Source organism: Vidua chalybeata, chromosome 32, assembly GCF_026979565.1.
Source record: "Vidua chalybeata isolate OUT-0048 chromosome 32, bVidCha1 merged haplotype, whole genome shotgun sequence".
Classification (NCBI taxonomy): Eukaryota; Metazoa; Chordata; class Aves; order Passeriformes; family Viduidae; genus Vidua; species Vidua chalybeata.
In genome coordinates this window covers 343081-366799 of record NC_071561.1, presented here as the reverse complement: position 1 = coordinate 366799, position 23719 = coordinate 343081, and the positions used below count along the sequence as shown (strand labels likewise).

General features: G+C 60.7%; 2 protein-coding genes across 4 annotated transcripts; one reads left to right on the top strand and one right to left on the bottom strand.

The window, feature by feature from the left end:
• Window positions 1-373: 373 nt before the first annotated feature.
• On the bottom strand, window positions 374-12553 carry SYVN1 (synoviolin 1). Of its 3 annotated transcripts, none has more exons than XM_053968034.1 (16): window positions 12495-12553; window positions 11395-11535; window positions 11075-11167; window positions 9950-10102; window positions 9522-9570; window positions 8973-9076; window positions 8762-8888; window positions 8011-8110; window positions 7425-7490; window positions 6840-6956; window positions 6131-6267; window positions 5044-5181; window positions 4394-4546; window positions 3652-3838; window positions 2642-2745; window positions 374-2044 (listed from the first exon to the last, which is right to left on the bottom strand). In XM_053968034.1, the coding sequence occupies exons 2-16, from the start codon at window positions 11524-11526 to the stop codon at window positions 1926-1928; spliced, it is 1779 nt and encodes a 592-aa protein (XP_053824009.1). In that variant the 5' UTR covers window positions 11527-11535; window positions 12495-12553; the 3' UTR covers window positions 374-1925. The 3 variants fall into 3 exon arrangements, with proteins under 3 accessions (XP_053824009.1, XP_053824010.1, XP_053824008.1); XM_053968035.1 differs by lacking the exon at window positions 12495-12553 and adding an exon at window positions 11853-12264; XM_053968033.1 differs by lacking the exon at window positions 12495-12553 and having other exon boundaries at window positions 11395-11728.
• A 103-nt stretch (window positions 12554-12656) lies between these two features.
• CAPN1 (calpain 1) lies at window positions 12657-23441 on the top strand. Its single transcript, XM_053968032.1, has 25 exons — window positions 12657-13505; window positions 13788-13831; window positions 13955-13994; window positions 16058-16183; window positions 17065-17332; window positions 17413-17482; window positions 17569-17687; window positions 18122-18255; window positions 18329-18497; window positions 18580-18663; window positions 18737-18822; window positions 18895-18969; window positions 19044-19204; window positions 19276-19454; window positions 19582-19593; window positions 19704-19915; window positions 19989-20028; window positions 20106-20171; window positions 20439-20496; window positions 20589-20653; window positions 20731-20799; window positions 21657-21735; window positions 21816-21932; window positions 22832-22890; window positions 23038-23441. Exons 5-25 carry the CDS (start codon window positions 17066-17068, stop codon window positions 23062-23064), a joined length of 2148 nt encoding a protein of 715 aa, XP_053824007.1. The 5' UTR covers window positions 12657-13505; window positions 13788-13831; window positions 13955-13994; window positions 16058-16183; window position 17065; the 3' UTR covers window positions 23065-23441.
• Window positions 23442-23719: the final 278 nt, after the last annotated feature.

The following is a 23719-nucleotide window of genomic DNA, read 5'->3' as shown; positions in this document are numbered from 1 at the left end:
ACCCGCGGCGCGGCCGCCATAGAGAAGTAACGGCGGCGGGAAAAAAAAAAAAAAAAAAAAAACCAAAACCATAGAGACGCGCCCAGCGGCCAGAGCGGCTTCCGCTGCCGCCGCCACAACCATAGAGACAGGAAGGAGAGGCCGGAGCGGCGCACTGGGGAACACACCAGTATAAACCAGTACAGACCAGTACAGACAGCTCCGCGCCAACCGTAGAGAGACTTTGGCGGGTGCGAAACCATTACAGAGCAGTACAAGCGGGTGCCGAGCCACCACAGAGACACTGAGGGAGGGCGAGAACCACAGAGACTTCGAGGGAAAGAACCATAGAGACGCGGGCGCGGCCGCAGCGCGCCCCCTGGCGGGCGGGAGGAGCCGAGCTTTACTGCAACCTTTATTGTATTTACACCGGAGCTGGTAAAAATTTGTACATTATTTACAAATTAAATAATTCCGCCACCGCTTCGGGGGGAAAAGGGGCGATTTTGGGGTCCAGCGCCCCCCGGAACCATCCCTCCCCTCCCCCTCCCCGTGGCTTCACCCCAAAACGAGGCAATTTTTAAGGAATCCACCCAAAAAAACCTCGAACAGACCCAAAAGGAACGACGGTTTTGGCTCAAAATGGGTAAAAAAAAAACCCACACGGAAGGGTTAAAAATCAACTCCCCAAAGCGGCGCCGCTTCGTTATTGCCAAATTCCTCATCGAGCCACTCAAGCTGGGGCCAAAACTGCCCAAAAAATTAAAGGAAGAAAGAAAACAAATCCGCCTCAGACCCGAAAATCCCAATTTGGCTCCTTTTTGCCCCAAAAGTCTCCCCACCCCCCCCCGCCCCAGCCCCCGTTTTGGTGCAAAAGGCGCCGTTTTCCGTCGATTCCGGCCGCGGGGTGGTGGATTTTTGGTTTTTCCCTGAGAATTTGGGGTTCCAGAGGCACTGGGGGCGCGGCCGGCCCGGAATCGCGGCGGGATTTGGGCCAAAAGCGCCCGGAATTGGGCAAAAGTCAGCGAGAAACTGCAACCCCGGCACCCGTCCAAACCAGTCCAAACCAGTTTGGGACTGGGGGGGGTGGGGGGGAGGGGTTAATACTGTTAATGGGGGGCAGAATTCCCAAAATTCCAGGGGGAACCCCGAAATTCCACGGAGGTGACCCAAAATTCCCAAATTCCCGGGAAAATCACGAAATTCCCATGGGCAGGACCCAAATCTGGGGGGGTGGGGTGCCCCAAAATCCCAAGGAACGGCCCCAAAATCCTCAGGGTAGCCCCAGAATTCCCATGGGAGGGGACCCCAAAATCCCAGGGGGGTCCCGAATTCCCTGGGGCGGGCGGGGTCAGAGGTCAAAGCCCCCCAGGGGTGGATTTGGGGGGGGGGGGGGGGAACACCCCAAAACCCCAGGGAACAACAGGGAGCCAACCCTGGCTCAGGGGAGAGGGAGAGTTGGGGGAAAACAGGGAGAAATTGGGAAAAATGGGGGAAATAGGGGAAAAAATGGGGGGAAATAGGGGAAAAATGGGGGGAAATTGGGGAAAAATGGGGGGAAATTGGGGAAAAATGGGGGGAAATTGGGAAAAAATGGGGGGAAATAGGGGAAAAATGGGGGAAAGTTGGGGAAAAATGGAGGGGAAAGGGATCAGGGCTGGAGAAATGGGGCTGGGGTCACCAAGGGGACTGGGATTCGCTTCCAGATGGGAATTCCGATGGAAAATGGGGAGGGGGGAGGTCCTGGAGGTGAGGGAGGGTCCTGGGGGGGGATCTGGGGTTGGTCTGGGGGGTCCTGGGGGGGATTTGGGGTCGGTCTGGGGGGTCCTGGGGGGTCCTGGGGGGGATCTGGGGTTGGTCTGGGGGGTCCTGGGGGGGATTTGGGGTTGGTCTGGGGGGTCCTGGGGGGGATCGGGGGTCGGTCTGGGGGGTCCTGGGGGTCCCGGTCAGTGGGGGGGGGTCCCCAGCCTCTGCAGGCGCCGCCGGCGCAGCTCGGCCGTGTCGGGGCCCTCGCGGGGCTCGGGGCCTTCGGCCGCGTCCTCCTCATCCTCGGCGGGGGCCGGATCTGCGGGACACAGCGGGCAAAACCAGTTTGTACCAGTTTAACCCAGTTACAGCAGGGCACAACCAGTTTGTACCAGTTTAACCCAGTTACAGCAGGGCACAACCAGTTTGTACCAGTTTAACCCAGTTAGAGCAGGGCACAACCAGTTTGTACCACTTTAGCTCAGTTCAGCACCAGTTCAGCACCAGTTTAGCCCAGTTTAACCCATTTCAGCACCCATTTAACCCAGTTCAGCCCAGTTTAGCCCAGTTCAGCACCCATTTAACCCAGTTCAGAACCAGTTTAGCCCAGTTTAGCACCAGTTCAGCCCAGTTCAGCACCAGTTCAGCCCAGTTCAGCACCAGTTTAGCCCAGTTTAGCCCAGTTCAGCCCAGTTCAGCACCAGTTCAGCCCAGTTTAGCACCAGTTTAACACCAGTTCAGCACCAGTTCAGCCCAGTTCAGCACCAGTTTAGCCCAGTTCAGCCCAGTTCAGCACCAGTTTAGCACCAGTTCAGCACCAGTTCAGCCCAGTTTAGCCCAGTTCAGCACCAGTTTAGCACCAGTTTAGCCCAGTTCAGCACCAGTTCAGCCCAGTTTCGGGGGGCTCCTCACGCACCGGTGGCTCCGGTGGCTCCGGTGGCTCCCGAGGGTCCCGGCGCCGGGGGCTCCTCCGGGGGGGCCTCACGGTCGGGGGGCGGCCGGGGGGCGGCTCGGGGGGTCCTGGGGGGATCCCAGAGTTATCCCAAATTCCCGGGATTGGGGAAGGGGGGGGATGGTCAGCACCGAGCCCTCCCAGTGCTCCCAGTCCCTTCCAGTACCCGAGGGAGGCCAGCACGCCCAGGTACTGGTTGATCTGTCCCTCCCAGTCCCTCCCAGTGCTCCCCAGTCCCTCCCAGTGCTCCCAGTGCCCCCAGTCCCTCCCAGTCCCCCCCAGTCCCTCCCAGTCCCCTCCCAGTCCCCCCCAGTGCCTCCCAGTCCCTCCCAGTGCCCCCAGTACCCGAGGGAGGCCAGCACGCCCAGGTACTGGTTGATCTGTCCCTCCCAGTCCCCCCCAGTCCCCTCCCAGTCCCCCCCAGTCCCCTCCCAGTCCCCCCCAGTCCCCCCCAGTCCCTCCCAGTCCCCCCCAGTGCCCCCCAGTCCCTCCCAGTCCCCCTGCAGTGCTCCCAGTCCCCTCCCAGTCCCCTCCCAGTCCCCCTCAATCCCCCCCAGTCCCTCCCAGTCCCCCCCAGTCCCTCCCAGTGCCCTCCCAGTGCCTCCCAGTCCCTCCCAGTGCCCCCAGTACCCGAGGGAGGCCAGCACGCCCAGGTACTGGTTGATCTGTCCCTCCCAGTCCCCCCCAGTCCCCTCCCAGTCCCCCCCAGTCCCCTCCCAGTCCCCCCAGTCCCTCCCAGTCCCTCCCAGTCCCTCCCAGTGCCCCCCAGTCCCTCCCAGTGCCCCCCAGTCCCCCCCAGTCCCTCCCAGTGCCCCCCAGTCCCCTCCCAGTGCCCCCCAGTCCCTCCCAGTCCCCTCCCAGTCCCTCCCAGTGCCCCCCAGTCCCCTCCCAGTCCCCCCAGTCCCTCCCAGTCCCCTCCCAGTCCCCCTCAATCCCCCCCAGTCCCCCCCAGTCCCTCCCAGTGCCCCCAGTACCCGAGGGAGGCCAGCACGCCCAGGTACTGGTTGATCTGCAGCATGGCTGCGTCCAGCAGCGTGTGGATGTTGTGCAGGCACTGCAGCCGCGCCTCCAGGTGCTGCCGCTCGTGGCCCTCCATGGCCCGCAGCTCCTCCTCGGTCAGCCCGGCAAAGCCGGCCGGCGGCACCGGCATGGGCGGCACGCCTGCGGGGAGGGCACGGGGGTCCATCCGGGATCCCCAAATTCACAAATCCCCAAATCCACAAATCCCCAAATTCACAAATCCCCCAATCCCAAATCCCCAAATCCCCAAATCCCCGAATTCCCAAATCCCCGAATTCCCAATCCCCAGCATGGGCGGCAACGCCTGCGGGGAGGGCACGGGGGTCCATCCGGGATCCCCAAATCCACAAATCCCCAAATCCCCAAATTCACAAATCCCCCAATCCCCAAATCCCCAATCCCCGGCATGGGCGGTACGCCTGTGGGAAGGGCACGGGGGTCCATCCGGGATCCCCAAATTCCCCAATCCCAAATCCACAAATCCCCGAATTCCCAAATCCCCGGCATGGGCGGTACGCCTGCGGGAAGGGCACAGGGGTCCATCCGGGATCCCCAAATCCACAAATCCCCAATCCCCGAATTCCCAAACCCCCAAATCCACAAATCCCCAAATCTCCAAATCCCTGAATTCCCAAACCCCCAAATCCACAAATCCCCGAATTCGCCAATTTCCAAATCCCAAATCCCCAATCCTACCAAAGAGCGGCGGCCATGGCATCCCCACCCAGGGCGGCGGCAGCGGCAGCCCCGGCACGGCCCCGGCACCGCTCGGCTCCGGCCCGGCAGCGCCAGCACCGGGAGCGGCACCGGGAGCGGCACCGGGAGCGGCACCGGGACCAGCACGGGCACCTGGGGGCACAGAGGGGTCAGGGGGAGAAAGGGTTTGGGGTGGGAAAGGGGGTTTGGGGTAGGAAAGGGGGTTTTTGGGGTGGGAAAAGGGAGGGAGTTTGGTTTGAGGGGGAATTGGCGGGAAAAGGGAGAGGTGTAGGATTTGTGGGATTTGGGTTTGGGGGATTTGGGGTGGGACAAGGAGCAGGGGATGGGATTTGGGGTGGAACATGGGGCAGGGGATGGGATTTGGGGGGATTTGGGGCGGGACATGGGGCAGGATGGGATTTGGGGGGGGACAAGGAGCAAGGGATGGGATTTGGGGTGGAACATGGGGCAGGGGATGGGATTTGGGGGGATTTGGGGTGGGACATGGGGCAGGATGGGATTTGGGGGGGGACAAGGAGCAGGGGATGGGATTTGGGGTGGAACATGGGGCAGGGGATGGGATTTGGGGGGATTTGGGGTGGGACAAGGGGCAGGATGGGATTTGGGGCGGGACTCGGGGTGGGACTCACCGGGAGCGGCGCCGGCGGCCGCGGCCGAGCCGTCAGTGCCGGCCGGGGCCTGGGCACCGGGGCCGGGCGGGAAGGGCCCCACGGGCGGCCAGAACGGGAACATTCCCGGCGGGAAGGGAGGGAGCATTCCCTGGGGAACTGCGGGGACAGGGCAGCGCTGAGAGCCGCAATTCCCAATCCCCGTCCTGCCCGACCCCAAAGGGAACGGGGGCGGCACAGGGGGGGATGTCCCAGGCTGGGATGGCACTGTGGGATGTCCCTGTGGGATGGCACTGTGGGATGTCCCTGTGGGATGGCCCAGGCTGGGATGGCACTGTGGGATGGCCCTGTGGGATGGCCCAGGCTGGGATGGCACTGTGGGATGGCACTGTGGGATGGCACTGTGGGATGTCCCAGGCTGGGATGGCACTGTGGGATGGCACTGTGGGATGTCCCTGTGGGATGTCCCAGGCTGGGATGGCCCTGTGGGATGGCCCTGTGGGATGGCACTGTGGGATGGCCCTGTGGGATGTCCCAGCTGGGAATTCCCACAGTGGGATGCCTCTGGAGGAAACACCCATATGGGAACGCCCCAGGCTGCCCACGGGGCCTCTCCCTCCCTGTCCCTTTGTCCCCCCAGCAATGGTCACTCACAGTTGGGGGTCCCTGTCCCCCTGTGTCCCACCCTCTGTCCCCCCCCGTCCCCTCGGTCACTCACAGTTGGGGGTCCCTGTCCCTCTGTGTCCCCCCCCGTCCCCCTGTCCCCCCGGTCACTCACAGTTGGGGGTCCCTGTCCCTCTGTGTCCCCCCCCGTCCCCCTGTCCCCCCGGTCACTCACAGCTGGGGTTCCCTGTCCCCCTGTGTCCCCTCCTGTCCCCCCCTGTCCCCCTGGTCACTCACAGTTGGGGGTCCCTGTCCCCCCGTGTCCCCCCCTGTCCCCCCGGTCACTCACAGTTGGGGGTCCCTGTCCCCCCCTGTCCCCCTGGTCACTCACAGTTGGGGGTCCCTGTCCCTCTGTGTCCCCTCCTGTCCCCTCGGTCACTCACAGCTGGGGTTCCCTGTCCCCCTGTGTTCCCCCCTGTCCCCCCCTGTCCCCCCGGTCACTCACAGTTGGGCGGCTGTGCCGCCGGTGCCGGTGCCGGTGCCGGTGGCTCTGGGGGCGGCTGCGGCGGCAGCGAGGCGCGGAGCACGTCCATGCGGCACGTGGGGCACGTCTGCTGCCGCTGGAACCACGAGCGCAGGCAGCTGCAGGGTTAATGAACCCCTTCATTAATGCCTTAATTAACGCCCTCAGTGCCACCCCCGCAAAACCCCCGCTGGCTTATTCCCCTGGCGGTAATTAACCCGTTAATTAACTCCCCTCTTGTCAGCTGCTGGCCCCTGAGACCCCTCCACGTCCCTCTGACCCCCCAAGGGAATTTAACCCTTCCCCCACTAATGAACCCCTAATTAATTAATAATGACCTCATTAACCTCCACTGTGATGCAGGGATTGGGATGGGACTGGGATGTGGATTGGGATGGGGATGGGATCGGGATCAGGATTGGATTGGCATGGAATTGGGATGGAATCAGGATGGAGATTGGGATTGGAATCAGGACTGGATGGGGATGGGATTGGGATCAGGATTGGGATTGGGACAGGGATGGCATTAGGATGGATTTGGGATTGGAATCAAGAGTGGGATTGGGATCAGGACTGGAATTGGGATCAGGATTACCGTTGCAGGCTGGCAGACCTGTGGTGATGACACCCCCAAAGCCACCCCCAAAGTCCCAAAATCCCCAAAATCCCCGGGATCCCGGGGAAGCGGCACCTGGTGTGGAAGATGTGGTTGCAGGGCAGGCGCTTGGCACCCGTCACCATCTCCTCACGGCAGATGATGCACACGTTGTCCATGGCCTGCAGCTCCTCGGCCGTGGCGTCGGGATACCTGTGGGGGAGAAACCCAAAAATCCCACAGCTGGTCCCAAATATCCCCCAACCAGTCCCAAAAATCCCCCAGCTGGTCCCAAAAATCCCCCATCTCTCCCCGAAAATCCCCCTGCTGGGGACAGTTTAGGGGGAAAAGGGACTTTGGGTTGTGCCGGCAGCAGCTTGGAATTCTCCTCGCCGGAGTTCAACGGGTTTGGGTTAAATTCCCAAAGGTGCCAAACCCTCCCAGTGCTCCCAGTTCCATCCCAGCCCCATCCCAGTTACCCTGTGGTAGCCAAGACCATCAAGTACTAGACCTTCCCTGGGATTTGGGGTTTCTGGGGTGGATGGACAGAGGGTTTTCCTGGGATTTGGGGATTCTGAGGTGGATGGACAGAGGGTTTTCCCGGGATTTGGGGTTTCTGGGGTGGATGGACAGAGGGTTTTCCCAGGATTTGGGGTTTCTGGGGTGGAGCCAGGCACTCACAGCGTGTTCATGTTGCGGATGGCCCGGCGGGACATGATGGCGTCGGTGACGGCCTTCTTGAACTGCCTGGAGCAGAGCACGGGATTGGGATCAGGATGGGATCAGGATGAGATCGGGATCGGGATGGGGATGGGATCAAGATGGGATCAGGATGGGATCGGGATGGGATTGGGATCAGGATTGGGATGGGATCAAGACTGGGATTATATTGGTATGGTTTCAGGATTGGGATCAGGATGGGATTGGGATTGAGATGGGATCAGGATGGGAATCAGGATGGGATCAGGATCAGGATGGGGATGGGATCAAGATGGGTTCAGGATTCGGATCAGGATGGAGATCAGGATCGGGATGGGATCAGGATCAGGATGGGATCAGGATGGGCATTGAGATGGGATCAGGATGAGGATTGGGATCAGGATTGGGATCAGGATGGGATTGGGACCAGCACTGGGATCAGGATGGGATCAGGATCAAGATGGGATCAGGAATCAGGATGGGGATGGGATCAAGATGTGTTCAGGATTCGGATCAGGATGGGGATCAGGATCACACCCAGGAGTGTCCCCGGGCCGAGGGGCCTCACCTCATGGCCAGGTACATGGGGCGGATGGCGAAGAGCGGGAAGGTGTGCACCTTGATCATGATGGTCATGAAGGCCATGTAGAGCAGCACCTTGATGAGGCCTGGGGAGGAACCACAGCGGGGACGCGCTGGGGACAGCTCGGGTGGCGAGGCGGCACCCCAAGGTCACCTGGGCCGCTTTTGGGACGGCTGAGGTGACCGGTTGAGCAAGTCTCGGTTGACCGGCCAAGGCCAGCTGAGCACCAGCACCGCTTCCGAGCCTTCGTTAACGACCCAAACCCAGCTGAACACCAAAACTTTGAGCCTTCATCGACCAACCAAGACCAACCAAGCACCACCAACACTCTGAGCTTTGGCTGACCACCAAGACCAGTTAACACCAGGACTTTGAGTTTTCGTTGACCAATGAAGAGCAATTGAGCCCCACCAAGACTCTGAATCGTCGTTGACCAACCAAGACCAGCCAGGCACCACCAACGTTTCAAGTTTTGGTTGGCCACCAAGACCAGTCGAACGCTTTGGATCATCATTGAGGAACAAAAACCCACTGGAAACCAAGACTTCAAGTCTTTGTTGATCAACCAAGACCGGATGAACGCCAAGATGTCGACTCTTCGTTGACCGATGAAGATCAACTGAGCCCCGCCAAGACTTTGACTCTTCGTTGACCAACCCAGCCCACCTGAACACCCCCAACGCTTCGACTCTTCGTTAAGCAACGCCTAATTGAGCCCCCCCAGCCCCCCCGGTACCGGTGAAGAGCTCGGTGTAGAGCATGAACACGGCCTTGTTGTCCCAGGGGTTCTCGTTCTGCAGGTCGATGGAGTGCAGCACGTACTTGATGAAGATGGTCAGCACCATGGTCATCAGGATGGCGTACTGGGGGTGGGACAGGTGCCAGGTGGGACATCCCGCCCCGGGAGGGACCCTGGGGACCCCCGGGACCCCCCCCCACACACCCACCTCGAAGCCGAAGACCAGCTGGACGGAGGCGCCGCGGGTCAGGATGCTGTGGTAGGCGTGGCTGACAAAGAGGAAGTCCAGGATTCCCAGCAGGAACATCAGGGCTGGGAAAAGAGGCCGGGAGACCCCAAAAAATGAATGGGTCCCACCCTCGGGAGCAGCTCTGGGCGGGGGTTCCTACACCCCACCACTAACGAGGAGCTTAATTAACAGCTTTCTCCACTCCCAGCCACGCCTTCTACCCAAAACTTCCTTCCAAAATTGGTTTGCACACCCCTAAATCCCATTTTTCTGATTTTGGGAAGTGCACGCCTAAATCCCATTTTTCTGATTTTGGGAAGTGCACCCCCCCTAAATCCCACTTTTCTGATTCTGGGAAGTGCACCCCTAAATCCCATTTTTGATCCTTGTTTATCCTCCACGGAGCTCGTTAACCTCCCCCCCTCGTTAACGAGCCACTGCTGATTAGGGCAATTCGGGTTATCAGGCCCCAGCACGCTCGGCTGCCCCGGGTTCTTCCCCAAAAATATGCAAATGAGGAGCACTCACAGACGATTCGGAAGTGGAAGAGCCACGAGATGTTGGGGCTCCTCTCCATCTGCGCAGGGGAGGAAAATCCAGTTTTTCCATTAAAAAATGGGATTTGGGTTCATTTCCAGCTGCTTTGGGGTGGTTTCGGGCTGGGTTTGAGTTCGTTTTGGGGTTGATTAATTTAAGGTTCATTTCAGGTTGGTTTGGGCTGGTTTTGGGTTATTTTTGGGTTGGTTTAAGCTGATTGATTCAGGGTTATTTTTGGGTTGGTTTCAGGCTGATTTGGGGTTATTTTTGGGTTGGTTTCGGGTTGATTTCAGGTTATTTTTGGGCTGGTTTCAGGCAAGTTCTGGGTTGATTCTGGCTTATTTTTGGGGTGGTTTCGGGCTGGATTTGGGGTTTTTTGGGGCGGTTTTTGAGCTGTTTTCCCTGCTGCCAACACTCACAAAATCCACACGGTCCTCGGCCAGCCAGTGGAAGCACTTGAGGAAGAGGAGGAGGGTGAAGAGGGCGACGAAGCGCGGGCTGAAGTCGTCCCTGAAGACGGTGAAGGCCAGGCAGGTCTCGGTCACCGCGTACCACGAGCGCTCCAGGAGGTGCTGTGGGACAGATTTAGGGGCAGCCCCCCAGGCTGGACCCCAAAACGGGCCCCAAAAACCCTGGGAGTTCAAAATTCACCCCAAAACGGGCCCCAAAAACCCTGGGAGTTCAAAATTCACCCCAAAACGGGCCCCAAAAACCCTGGGAGTTCAAAATTCACCCCAAAACGGGGCCCAAAGACTATGGGGGTTGAAAATTCATCCCAAAATGGGGCCCAAAACCCCTGGGAGTTCAAAATTCACCCCAAAACGGGGTCCAAAAACTCTGGGGGGGTTCAAAATTCACCCCAAAACGGGACCCAAAACCCCTGGGAGTTCAAAATTCACCCCAAAACAGGGTCCAAAAACCCTGGGGGGGTTCAAAATTCACCCCAAAACGGGGTCCAAAAACTCTGGGGGGGTTCAAAATTCACCCCAAAACGGGTCCAAAGACTCTGAGGGTCCAAAATTTGCACCAAAGATCGCTTGGGGTTCAAAATCCCCACCCAAAGTGGCACTGGAAGACTCTCAGGGTTCGAAATCCTGCCCCAAAATGCATCAATTCTCCCCCCAGACAGCACCAAAGACCCTCTGGGGTCCAAATTCCCCCCTAAATCAGCATCAAAGCCCCTCTGGGGTCCAAAATCCCCCCTAAATCAGCATCAAAGACTTTCTGGGGTCCAAATTCCCCCCGAAATCGGCACCAAAGCCCCTCTGGGGTCCAAAATCCCCCCGAAATTGGCACCAAAGACTTTTTGGGGTCCAAAATCCCCCCTAAATCAGCACCAAAGCCCCTCTGGGGTCCAAAATCCCCCCGAAATTGGCACCAAAGACTTTTTGGGGTCCAAAATCCCCCCTAAATCAGCACCAAAGCCCCTCTGGGGTCCAAAATCCCCCCGAAATCGGCACCAAAGACTTTCTGGGGTGACAAAATCCCCCTAAATCAGCACCAAAGCCCCTCTGGGGTCCAAAACTCCCCCACGAAGCGCTCACCTCCATCTCGGCCGCGCGCAGCTGCCCGAAGAAAACCTTGCCCATGAACTTGCCCAGCAGGAACACCAGCACGAAGGCCTGGATGTACAGCACCTGTGGGGCCAGCAGCCCCCAAAGGGCATTTTGGGGACAGCCCGGGGGGGGTTTGGGGCCCCAAACCCGGGCCCCGGGGCTGGGTGGGTGGAACCAGCCCCGCTGCTGTCCCCAGGGCTTTTCGGGGAGCCCCTCAGCCCCCAGGGCGGCCCCAAAAGCAGAAGTGAGGCAGCGTGGGCAGGCCCCCGGGTTAATTAGGGGTGATTAACGAGGAACAAAGCACTCACGGCCATGCTGGGGCTGGATTTGGTGAGGTACACCACGGTGGGGTAGAACTGGTGCTTCAGGTAGTAGGCGTGGGCCACCACGGCCGTGGTGAGCGCCAGGCTGCCGGCCATGACCAGCGCCGTGCACAGCATGGCCTCGGCCTGGAACCCAAAAACCAGGGCTTTAACCCCAAAAGTAACCCACATTTAACTCAAAAAATAACCCCAAAATCAGCCACCAGGCTCCTGCCATGACCAGCGCCGTGCACAGCATGGCCTCGGCCTGGAACCCAAAAACCAGGGCTTTAACCCAAAAAATAATGGATTTAACCGCATAAATAGTCCACATTTAACCCCAAAATCAGCCACCAGGCTCCTGCCATGACCAGTACTGTGCACAGCATGGCCTCGGCCTGGAACCCACAAAAATCAGGGCTTTAACACCAAAAATAATGGATTTAAACCCAAAAATAACCCACATTTAACCCCAAAATCAGAGATCAGGCTCCTCCTGTCGCACACAGCATGGCCCCGGCCTGGAACCCACAAAAACACGGGTTTAACCCCAAAAATAAAGGATATAACCCCAAAAAACCATCCACGGAATCAGGGACCGGGCTCCTGCTGTCACACACGGCACAGCCTCGGCCCGGAACCCCCAAAAGCAGGGATTGCACCTCAAAACCAGCCCCGTGTGCCCCGGGATCAGGGGGGGTTTGGGGCTTGCCCAAAGGTGTTTTTTTTGTAGCTCGTTAAGGATTCCTGCGAGCAATAAAAACGGCGTTTTTTTTTCAAACTCAGCTCTCGGTCCCCGCCGGCGGCGCTGGCTCCTGTCCCACATTTTGGTGGCAGCAGGTGCCGTGTCCCCAGGTGGCACCTCCGCGTCAGGAGCCCTCCCTGTCCCTCTGTCCCCCCTCAGTGTCCCCAAACCCTCCGGGTCCCCTCACGTCCCTCTGCCCCCCCCCCCCATCCCCCACATCCGCGTCCCCTCCTCCACCGGGAACCCCGACTGTCACCGCTCGCTCGGCTTCCCCCGAGCCCCCCTCTGCCTCCGGCCGCTCCGCACGCCCCCGCGGGGCCCTGCCCGCCCCTCAGGCCCCGCTGTCGCCCCCGGGACTCACCGGGCCCGACCCCGCCTCAGCCCCCCCAGCCCCGGCCGCTCCCACACCGGAACCGCCTCAGCGCGCGACACCTCACTTCCGCCCGGGCCGCACCACGCAGCTGCCCGGGGGGGGGGGAGAACCAGGGGGGGGTTTCCCAGCCTGCTCCCCCCTCCCCACCTCGCCCCCCAGACCAGCTGCTCCCTACAGAGACCCTGAGGAGCCCCCGCTCCCCGCGCTGCACGGGGAGTGCGGGGAGAGCCGCGGCCCCCCTAAACCCTGAACCGCTGGGCTCCCCCCCCCCCGCACGCCCGCGCTTGGTACGCTCCGAGCGGCCCCGCCGCCGGCGCGGGGGTGGGCGGGGACGCCCAGGGTCCCGTGGCTCGCGCTCATTGGCCAGGCGCGGCGGGGCTCGGCCAATCAGAAAAAAAATCCCCCGCGCGACGCCGCTGGGCCGGCGGCTGTTGCTAAGGGAGGGGCGGCGCGGGCGAGGGGAGCGCCCCGCTCGGCCCCGCGGGGACGCCCGACACGAGCCGGACTCGTCGCCTTGCCCCGCTCCCCTCGTTCCGCGCGCCTCGCCCGCTGCTTTGTGCCCGCAGCGCCTCCCCCGGCCCCTTCCCCCTCACAAACCCCGCCCCGAGCCGCCCCTCCCTTCACACTTCTCCCACACGGCGCCCAGCCAATCAGCGACGCCTCTTTTGCGCGCCTCATCTCTGATTGGCTGATGCCACCTCTAAAAAGCAGCAGCACGGGAGAGAGGCGTGGCTTCGTCAATCTCTGCCTTCTGATTGGCTGGCGGCGCGGCCTTGCGGCCTATAGAATGCGGCTGCCGGGAAGGGGCGGGGCTAACGCTGCTGAGGCGAAGGAAAAAGGCGGGAAGGCGCCGGAGCTCCTGAGGGGGTTTTGCCGCCTTTCCCTGTCTTGGCAGCAGAAAATCAATTCAGCTCCTTAAATCTTACTAAAATACAACAGAAAAGGAAAGCTTAAGCTTCAGAGAAACCTTTGATCCCGCAGCATGAGTGAGGCAGAGAGGTACGAGACCGAGCTAAAGCTGTGCTCGCTCTGATCTGTTGGGAATTAAACGCTTGGTCTGGTTTTGGGGGGATTTAGGGCTTTTTAGGCATTACAAAGGGTTGGGTGTGGGGGCTTTTGGGGCCACTTGAAGCTTTAAGGGAGTTGAATGCTAATTCTTGTTCTGGGGGTCTTTGAGCTACCCTCCAAACCGGGCAAAACCCACCCCTCACGTTCCAGACCCTCCAAACCGGGCGGTTTTACCCAAAAAATGATTTTCTGGTTGTTTTTCTCCTCCCCAAGAAGACACCGTTGGGCAGGTGCTCCTCTCCGGGGTCTCTGGCAAGGTCAGTCCAACCGAAACCTCCTTTTCATTTTAATTTTTTTTTAAGAAAAACAACCTTTTTGCTTGACTTGAATTCCGGTTTTTTTTTTTTGCCTAAAGCAGCTGTTCTTATCTCTTTTTGCAGGACCTGCTGGCCATGGAACTGATGGCTGCCCCCCCACCCTGTGAGTCCTTAATTAACAAAGCCCTGCCTTAATTAGGGCCCTAACACCCTCCCAGCCAAGTAGGGGTCCTAATGATGCCCCTAGTAATTAAGTGGGGGTCCCTAATGAAGCCCCTTTAATGACCTGGAGGGCTCTAATGAAGCAGGGGGTTCTCAAGATCTTCTTGCTAACGAAGTGAGGGGCTCTAATTAAGCAAGGAACCCTAATGATGCCTCCATTAACGAAGCAGGGAGGCTTAATGAAGTAGGGAACCCTAAGGAGACCCCACTAATGAAGTGGAAGGCCTTAATGATGCTCCTGCTAATGAAGTGGGGGCCCTAATGATGCTCCCCCAATCAAGCAGGGCCTTAATGACACCACTGCTAATGAAGTGGGGGTTCTAATGAAGCCCCCAATGAAGTGGGGAGCCCTAAGGATACCCCTGCTAATAAAGCAGGGTCCTAATTAACCCCAGAGGTGGTCAAACCCCAAACCTTCAGAGTCCTGCTCCCAAATTGCTGCAAATCCCATTGCCCAAAATCCCTGATTCCCACCCTAAATCCCATTGCCCAAAATCCCTGATTCCCACCCTAAATCCCATTGCCCAAAATCCCTGATTCCCACCCAAAACCAGCCCTGAGCAGCCTGGGGTAACCCTGAAGGCCCAGACAGGGCCCGGGCAAAGAAATCCTCAAAACTGGGATTTTACAGCAAGTTTGGACCCAATTTCCCTTTAATTTTGTGTAGAATTTGGGCCCTTTTTGTGTGGAAATTTGCCCTTTTTTGCTTTGACCCAAATTAGCCCCTTTTTTTTGTTTGTTTTTTAATCCTAGAATTGGCCCCTTTTTGCTTTTGGCACAGAATTGGTCTTTCCTTTTTTTAACTTTTGCCCCCAGATTTGGCCCTTTTTTAGTTTTGTCCTAAAATTCGCCTTTTTTTTTTTTTTTTTTCTTTCTTTGGTTTTTACCCAACCAATTTTGGGGGTTTTTAACCCAAGCCCCATTTTTGCTCACAGGCGTCTCTTTCCTGCCGTCCCAGCTGGTGGTTTGGGGTGATATATTCTCAGTTTCTTTTTTCCATTTCCGTCTTATTTCTCACCCAAACCCTCCAAAAATGCCCAGAATCGCTCCTTTTCTCCCCGAGGCCCCTCCTGCCTCCCCATTTTTGGGGGAGAAACGTAGAAAATGTGAAAAAAAAATATGCAGAAATGGGCAACACGTATTAAAAAATCCTTAATTTTTTTTTTTTTTTTCCTCCTGTGGGAAAAACGGTGAAAAATTAAAAAGGGGGAGTGGGGTCTGACTTGGTGGGGGGGGGGGTCCACGGTGAGTGTGTCACGCGCACCCCAGGGATGTCCACCCCCCCCCCCCGTGTCCCCCCAGTGTCCCCCCAGTGTCCCTCCCTGCGCCTCCAGCCCCACCCACGCCCCTCCCCCCCTTTCAATGCGGTGAAAATCCCGCAGGATTTTCCCGAACAGCCCCAAACTCCCCCCAAAACCCACCCGGGACCCCCCCCCCCCCCAAAAAAAAACCGCTGCGTGTCCCTCCCTGCGGGGGGGGGGGGGGGGGGGCAGGGAGGGAGCGGCGCAGGGAGGAGTCTCGGGGGGCGGGGGCGGCCTCGCCTTCCTGCTCGAGGAAGTTTGGGGTGAGAAATTCGCCTTTGCCCCGTTTGTCCCCCCCCAAAAAAAAGAGCGGCGAGCCCGGGAGCGCCGCCCCCGCAGGCAGAGGTACGGAGCGGGCCCCGGGAGGGGACGGCCGGGGACGGCCGGTGACACAGCGGGAGCGCCTCCAGACCCCGCTCCGGGCGCTTACACAACTCCGGAACGGGGCAAAAACCCGCGAGAACGGGCAAAACCTGCCCCCGGGGCCTGCTCCCTGCCCTGCCCGCAGCCGGGAAAGGGGTGGGAGTTGGGGGGGGGGGGGCTCCCCCCACCCCACCCCCCCGAGCCACGGTTTTGCCAAAAAAGGGGATTTTGGGGTATTGGAGCTGCCTCGGGGAGGGGGAATGGGGGTTGCTGCTGGTTTTGCTGGAGCTTCGGTGGTTTTCGCTGGGGTTTTAATTCTTTTCTGCTGTTTCCTCCCCAGCAGCAGGGCAGAAGTGGCAGCTGAGGTGCAGCCGGGCCCAGCCCTCGCCCCACGGCACCTGCCGGGGCTCCGGGCCCCCAAAACGGGGTGAAAAGAGGCCATTTCTGCCAACTTCACCCCAAAAGCGTACGTGGGGAGGGGGGCCAGGGGACCTGGCGCTGTCAGGGAGGGGGGCACAGGGAACTGGGGGGACCCCTGGGCGGGAGGGTGGGTTGGACTCCCGCTCACCCCCATTTTGGGGTTAATTTGTGCATTTTTGGTGCACAATCCCCGAGTTTGGGGTGTCCCTGACCCTTGGGCTGTGCTGGGGTTTGGGGTGACAGAAACCCCCGTGTTTGGCCTCATTTTGGGAGGGGGCTGCACTGCCCTCCACCCCTGTCACGGCTCTGTCACTCCTTGGTGGCTCTGATTAGCATTTAATTAACATGCCTCGTGCTTAATTAGCCACCCCAATGCTTAATGAACCTCCCTCAGGGCTTGAGGAAGGCCCTCGGGGTTGGACCCGGGGCCGCACCCGAGGCCCCACCTCAACCTGCACGACCAGTTTGGGGCTTTCCCATTTCCTCAGCCTCTGGGGCTGTCCCGCGTGGGGATTGTCAGGAGTTCACTCTGACAGGGCCATTTCGAGGTGAAACCCCGGGATTTGGGATCTGTGTGACCTTCCCTGCCCCCAGAATTCCCGCTTTTTACCCCAAAACGGCATCGCTCTCATCTCACCAAAACCGCCCCAATTTCTTCCAACCCGACACGGGCAGGACTCCAAATCTGGGGGAAAATCCCAAATTCCCCCCACCCAAAAAACCCCAAATTCCACCCCAAAACCCCCATCCCTGTGCGGAAAACAGGTCCCAACCCCACTTCTCCCTGAATCCCGAGCGCGTTTTTTCCCGTTTCCCCCCCAAGAACCCCAAATCCCCTCCCAAACGCCCCCTCCCCGTGCAGCCCACCCGCGTCACCGCCGTTTTTCCCCGAATCCCGAGCGCCTTTTCCCCGCCGCTTTCCCGCAGGATGGCGGAGCCGCCCGTGGTGCCGGTGTTCTGCACCGGCGTCTCGGCGCAGGTGCGGCGGCAGCGGGCCAAGGAGCTGGGGCTGGGCCGGCACGACAACGCCGTGCGCTACCTGGGCCAGGATTTCGGGCAGCTGGCCGAGGAGTGCCGGCGCTCCGGGACCCTGTTCCGGGACCCCGCCTTCCCCCCGGCCGCCACCTCCCTCGGCTTCCGCGAGCTGGGCCCCGGCTCCTCCAAAACCCGCGGCGTGCAGTGGAAGAGGCCCACGGTGAGCCCGGCGCCGTCCCCGTCCTCCCCAAAATCCCGCGGGAGCGCGCCACTATCCGCAACTCCGGCGCTTTCCCGCAGGAGCTGTGCCCGCGCCCGCAGTTCATCGTGGACGGCGCCACGCGCACCGACATCTGCCAGGGAGCGCTGGGTGAGGAGTCCCCGCTCTCTGCCCCGAATCTGTGGGGTCTGGGGGGGGCGGTTTGGCCAGAATTTGGCGTTTTTGGCCCCGCCCAGGTGACTGTTGGCTGCTGGCGGCCATCGCCTCGCTGACGCTCAACGAGACCCTCCTGCACCGCGTGGTGCCGCACGGGCAGAGCTTCCAGCAGGGCTACGCCGGCATCTTCCACTTCCAGGTCAGCAAACCCCGGGCTCGGGGCTCCCCTCTGCCATTTTGAGTGCAAATCCCAACGCTTTGGGGCTCCCACCGTCGCTTCGGGTCTCCTCTTGTCATTCTGAGAGGTTCCCGCACCATTCTGGGGCTTTCTTCACCTTTTTCAGCCTCCCCTTGATCATTTCGAGGGGATTTCCCACAGTTTTGGGGCTCCACACTGCAATTTTGGCGTGACCCCCCAGCGTTTTAAGGATTCCCTCCACCATTTTGGTCACACCCCCAAATTTTGGGAGGATCCCCCAGTACTTTGGGGCCTTTCCCCACCCAGTTCCTCGTGTCCCCCTTCCGTTATGGCAACTCCACTTCCCCGCTGCCTTGTGGGACCCCGAACTGGGCGTTTTTCCCCCAAAGCCTCCTTCCCTGGATGAAGCAGGGCGCTCCTCCTTGTCCCCCCAGATCTGGCAGTTCGGCGAGTGGCTGGACGTGGTGGTGGACGATTTCCTGCCCACCAAGGACGGGAAGCTGCTCTTCGTGCACTCGGCCGAGGGCTCCGAGTTCTGGAGCGCGCTGCTGGAAAAGGCCTACGCCAAGTACGGCCCCTCCCCGCTCCCCGCGCCCGTTTTGGGGCAGAACCCCCCAAAAACCGCCCCGGCTGCCGCGCAGGGTGAACGGCTGCTACGAGGCGCTGTCGGGCGGCAGCACCTCCGAGGGCTTCGAGGACTTCACGGGCGGCGTCACCGAGTGGTTCGACCTGCGCCGGCCCCCGGCCGACCTCTACCAGATCATCCTCAAGGCGCTGGAGCGCGGCTCCCTGCTCGGCTGCTCCATCGACGTGAGCCACCCCGGGCGTTTCGGGGCAAAACCGGCGGGATTTGGGGTCGCTCCCTGGGTAACGCCGCGGTGGCTCCTCGCAGATAACGAGCGCCTTCGATATGGAGGCGGTGACCTTCAAGAAGCTGGTGAAGGGCCACGCCTACTCGGTGACCGGCGCCAAGCAGGTGAGGGCGGACGGCGGTTTGGGGGGAAAAGGGTGGATTTTGGGTGGCGGAGCCCTGACGGCGCCGTCCGCAGATCCCGTACCGCGGGCAGGCCCTGGAGCTCATCCGGATGCGCAATCCCTGGGGAGAGGTGGAGTGGACGGGTGCCTGGAGCGACGGGTGAGGCTTCGTTAGCGCCAGGCTCGTTAGCGGTAACGCCCCGGGGCCCTGCTGACCCTGCTGTCCCCGCAGCTCGGCCGAGTGGCACGCGGTGGAGCCGGCGCTGCGCCAGCAGCTCATGGTCAAGATGGAGGATGGGGAGTTCTGGTAGGAGAAGTTCAACTCAAACCCCTTTTCCCGGCCGCTTCGTGCCCGGAAATGAGGGCAAACTCTTCCTGCAGGATGTCCTTCCGGGATTTCCTGCGGGAATTCACCCGCCTGGAGATCTGCAACCTCACGCCGGACGCGCTGCAGTCCCGCAAGTTCCGCAAGTGGAACACGCGGCTCTACGACGGGACGTGGCGGCGCGGCAGCACCGCCGGCGGCTGCCGCAACTACCCCGGTACGCGCCGGGGGACAGCCCCGGGCCCGCCAGGCCAGGCGCCCGCTGAGCCTCCTCTGCCCCCTTTGCAGCCACGTTCTGGATCAACCCCCAGTTCAAGATCCAGCTGGAGGAGGTGGACGACGACAGGGACGAGGACGGCGGGCGGGAGCCGGGCTGCAGCTTCCTGCTGGCGCTGATGCAGAAGCACCGGCGCCGCGAGCGCCGCCACGGCAAGGACATGGAGACCATCGGCTTCGCTGTCTATGAGGTACCGGGGTCAGCTGGGGTCAACTGGGGTCAATCAAGGTCAACTGGGGTCGATCAGGGTCAGCCGGGGTCACCTGGCATCAACTGTCACCAACCGCGGTGCCCTGGTGTCCCCTCTCTCCGCACAGGTCCCTCCCGAGGTGGGTGCCACGCGCCGGCGGTGCCGATCCGGCGCGGCGCCGGGCGGGGCGGGCCGCGCCCGGGCGCGTTTTTGGGGCGGTTCTGGAGCGTCTCCCCCCGGTGCCCGCAGTACGTGGGGAGGTCGGGCGTGCACCTGAAGCGGGAGTTCTTCCTGGCCAACGCGTCGCGCGCGCGCTCCGAGCAGTTCATCAACCTGCGCGAGGTCAGCACGCGCTTCCGGCTGCCGCCCGGCGAGTACATCGTGGTGCCCTCCACCTTCGAGCCCAACAAGGAGGGCGACTTCGTGCTCCGCGTCTTCTCCGAGAAGAGAGCCGGCACAGAGTAAGCGTCGCCGCGGCAGCGCCGGCAAACGCGCGCCGCGCCGGCGCTCAGCCCGCTCCGTGTCTGTCCGCAGGGAGATGGACGACAAGATCCAGGCCACGCTGCCGGACGAGGTCAGCCGGGGCCGGGGGGACGGGCCGGCGGGGCGCCGGGGCGGGGCGCTTACCAAAACGGCCGCTTTTTCCCCCAGAAAGTGCTGGGTGAGGGTGAAATCGATGAGAACTTCAAGCAGCTCTTCAGGCAGCTGGCGGGGCCGGTAAGGGAGCGGTGGCCGTTGGCTGTGACCTCAGTGGTTGGTGGTGATGTCATTGCTTGGTGATGATGTCATTGGTTGGCCACGATGTCATTGGTTGGCCGTGATGTCATTGGTTGGCCATGATGTCATTGGTTGGCCACGGTGTCATTGGTTGGCCGTGATGTCATTGGTTGGCCGTGATGTCATTGGTTGGCCGTGACATCTCTGGTTGCCGATGACGTCACTGCCCGTCGGTGACACCGGGGCCACGCCCTGTCCCCTCCCCAGGACCTGGAGATCAGCGTCACCGAGCTGCAGACCATCCTCAACCGCATCATCGCCAAACGTGAGCCGGGACTCGGGGGCTTCCCCCCAATTAACCCCGCCCCCCTCGTTAACACCCCGTCCCTCGTTAACGCCCAAAACTCCCCATTGCAGACAAAGATCTGCGCACCAAGGGCTTCAGCACCGAGTCCTGCCGGAGCATGGTGAACCTGATGGACGTATCCTGTGCCCGTGGGCCGGGGGGGGCTCTGGGGGGACCCCTGGAGCCCCCCTTTCCTTAACCCCCCTGCCCCAGAAAGACGGGAACGGGAAACTGGGACTGGTGGAGTTCAACGTCCTCTGGAACCGCATCCGCAACTACCTGGTGGGGCTGGGGGCGCTCCCAGCCCCTGCGGGGTTTGGAGTCCGGGGTGGGGGGTTTGGGGTCTCTCTCCTGGTTGGAGACACCCCCACACACACTCTTCTCCCCCCTTTTTTGGGGATGTTGGGGTGTGGGGTGAAGATTTTGGCATCTTTCTTCATGGGTGGTCTCCACTTTGGGGGGATTTAGGGGTTCATGGGGGTGTTTTGGGTGACCCCTGCTCCCTTGGGGGGGATTTTGGGGTACACGGGGGTGTTTTGGGTGACCCCTGCTCCCTTGGGGGGGATTTTGGGGTACACGGGGGTGTTTTGGGTGACCCCTGCTCCCTTGGGGGGGATTTTGGGGTACATGGGGGTGTTTTGGGTGACCCCTGCTCCCTTGGGGGGGATTTTGGGGTACACGGGGGTGTTTTGGGTGACCCCTGCTCCCTTGGGGGGGATTTTGGGGTACACGGGGGTGTTTTGGGTGACCCCTGCTCCCTTGGGGGGGATTTTGGGGTGCATGGGGGTGTTTTGGGTGACCCCTGCTCCCTTGGGGGGGATTTTGGGGTACACTGGGGTGTTTTGGGTGACCCCTGCTCCCTTGGGGGGGATTTTGGGGTGCATGGGGGTGTTTTGGGTGACCCCTGCTCCTTTGGGGGGGGATTTTGGGGTGCATGGGGGTGTTTTGGGTGACCCCTGCTCCCTTGGGGGGGATTTTGGGGTACACGGGGGTGTTTTGGGTGACCCCTGCTCCTTTAGGGGGGGATTTTGGGGTACACGGGGGTGTTTTGGATGACCCCTGCTCCTTTGGGGGGGGATTTTGGGGTACACGGGGGTGTTTTGGGTGACCCCTGCTGCCTTGGGGGCTGTTCCTGCCAGAGCATCTTCCGCAAGTTCGACCTGGACAAGTCGGGCTCCATCAGCGCCTACGAGCTGCGCCTGGCGCTGGAGGCCGCAGGTGACCCCCGGGGACCCCCCCAGGACCCCTCCCCTGCCCGGGGGACCCCCGGGTGACCCCCGGGCTGCCCCCTGCCCCAGGGTACCGGCTGAACAAGAGGCTGCACGAGCTGCTCATCACCCGCTACGCCGAGCCCGACCTGGCCCTGGACTTCGACAGCTTCGTCTGCTGCCTCGTGCGCCTGGAGACCATGTTCCGTGAGCGGCCCGACGATCCCAAACCCTCCCAAACCATCCCAAACCTTCCCAAACCATCCCAAACCATCCCAAACCTTCCCAAACCATCCCAAACCCTCCCAAACCATCCCAAACCTTCCCAAACCATCCCTCCTGCAGTCCTGAGTGATCCCAAACCATCCCAAACCTTCCCAAACCATCCCAAACCCTCCCAAACCTTCCCAAACCCTCCCTCCTGCAGTCCTGAGTGATCCCAAACCATCCCAAACCTTCCCAAACCATCCCAAACCTTCCCAAACCCTCCCTCCCGCAGTCCTGAGTCATCCCAAACCCTCCCAAACCTTCCCAAACCCTCCCTCCTGCAGTCCTGAGTGATCCCAAACCATCCCAAACCTTCCCAAACCATCCCAAACCTTCCCAAACCCTCCCTCCCGCAGTCCTGAGTCATCCCAAACCATCCCAAACCATCCCAAACCATCCCTCCCGCAGTCCTGAGTGATCCCAAACCATCCCAAACCCTCCCAAACCATCCCTCCCGCAGTCCTGAGTGATCCCAAGCCATCCCAAACCCTCCTAAACCTTCCCAAACCATCCCAAACCTTCCCAAACCATCCCTCCCGCAGTCCTGAGTGATCCCAAACCATCCCAAACCATCCCTCCCACAGTCCTGAGTGATCCCAAACCATCCCAAACCTTCCCAAACCATCCCTCCCGCAGTCCTGAGTGATCTCCAATGATCCCCAATGATCCCAAACAATCCCTCTTACCCAATCCCAAACGACCCCAATCGATCCCTCCCAGATCCCAAGTGATCCCTTCCTGCCCTGGTCCCGAATCATCCCGGCCTTCCCGACCACGTTTTTCCCTCAGAAATGGAACTTCCCCCCCCCCCAGATCCCAACGCCTTTCCCTCCCCTCAGGGTTTTTCCAAGCCATGGACGTGGACCAGGATGGCGTCGTCACCTTCGACCTGCTGCAGGTACTGGGGGGAGCTCAGGGCCTTCCTCCTCCCCTCCTCATCCTCCTTTTCCTCCTCCTCTCCCTCCTTCTCTTGCTTCTCCCACACTTTCTTCCCCCCCTCCTGCTCCCCTTCCTCCCTCACCCTCCTCCTCCTCCCTCTCCCCAGTGGCTCCAGCTCACCATGTTCGCCTGACCGGACCCTCCAAGTGCCTTCCACGACCCCGCGCCGGTTTTTTCCCTTTTTTTGGCTTTTTTTGGCAGAAAAGCCTGGAGGGGTGTGTGGGGTGGGGGTCACACGGGACCCCCCTGAGCTTTGCCAAAGCCCCCCGTCCCTCCCCCGCCTCACGCTCGGCCCTTTTGGGGCAAATCCTCCGGATTTTGGTGCCTCTTGTGCTGACGGAGCCCCGGCCGTCGCCCTTCGCTTCAGGGATCTGCTGCCCCCGGGTGCCATACAGTGATTTTTTTTATTGTATAAATTAAAAATGAGATAAAAACCAAAGGAAAAAAAAATATTTAAGTCAAAACTCTTTTTTTCTGGCAGTTCTTTTCTCCCCCTCAAGGCAGGGGGTGAGGGCATTCCGAGGTGCTGCAAAAGAACAGGTTTAGGGGTTGCCTCGGGGTTACAGATCACATATTTGGGGTTATATTCGTATGGTTTTGGGATGTTTTGGTCCGTGCGTGTCTCCTGGGCGGGGGGTGCAGGACGAGGCTGCCGTCACTCGGAGGGGATGAGGGGCCGGGCAGGGAGGGGACCCCGGACCCGGGGCAGAATTCCCAGGGCAGCTGCGACCCCCGGGCCCGAGCAGGACCCCCCAGACCCGGTTTCACCCCCTCAGGCCCGGTTCCAC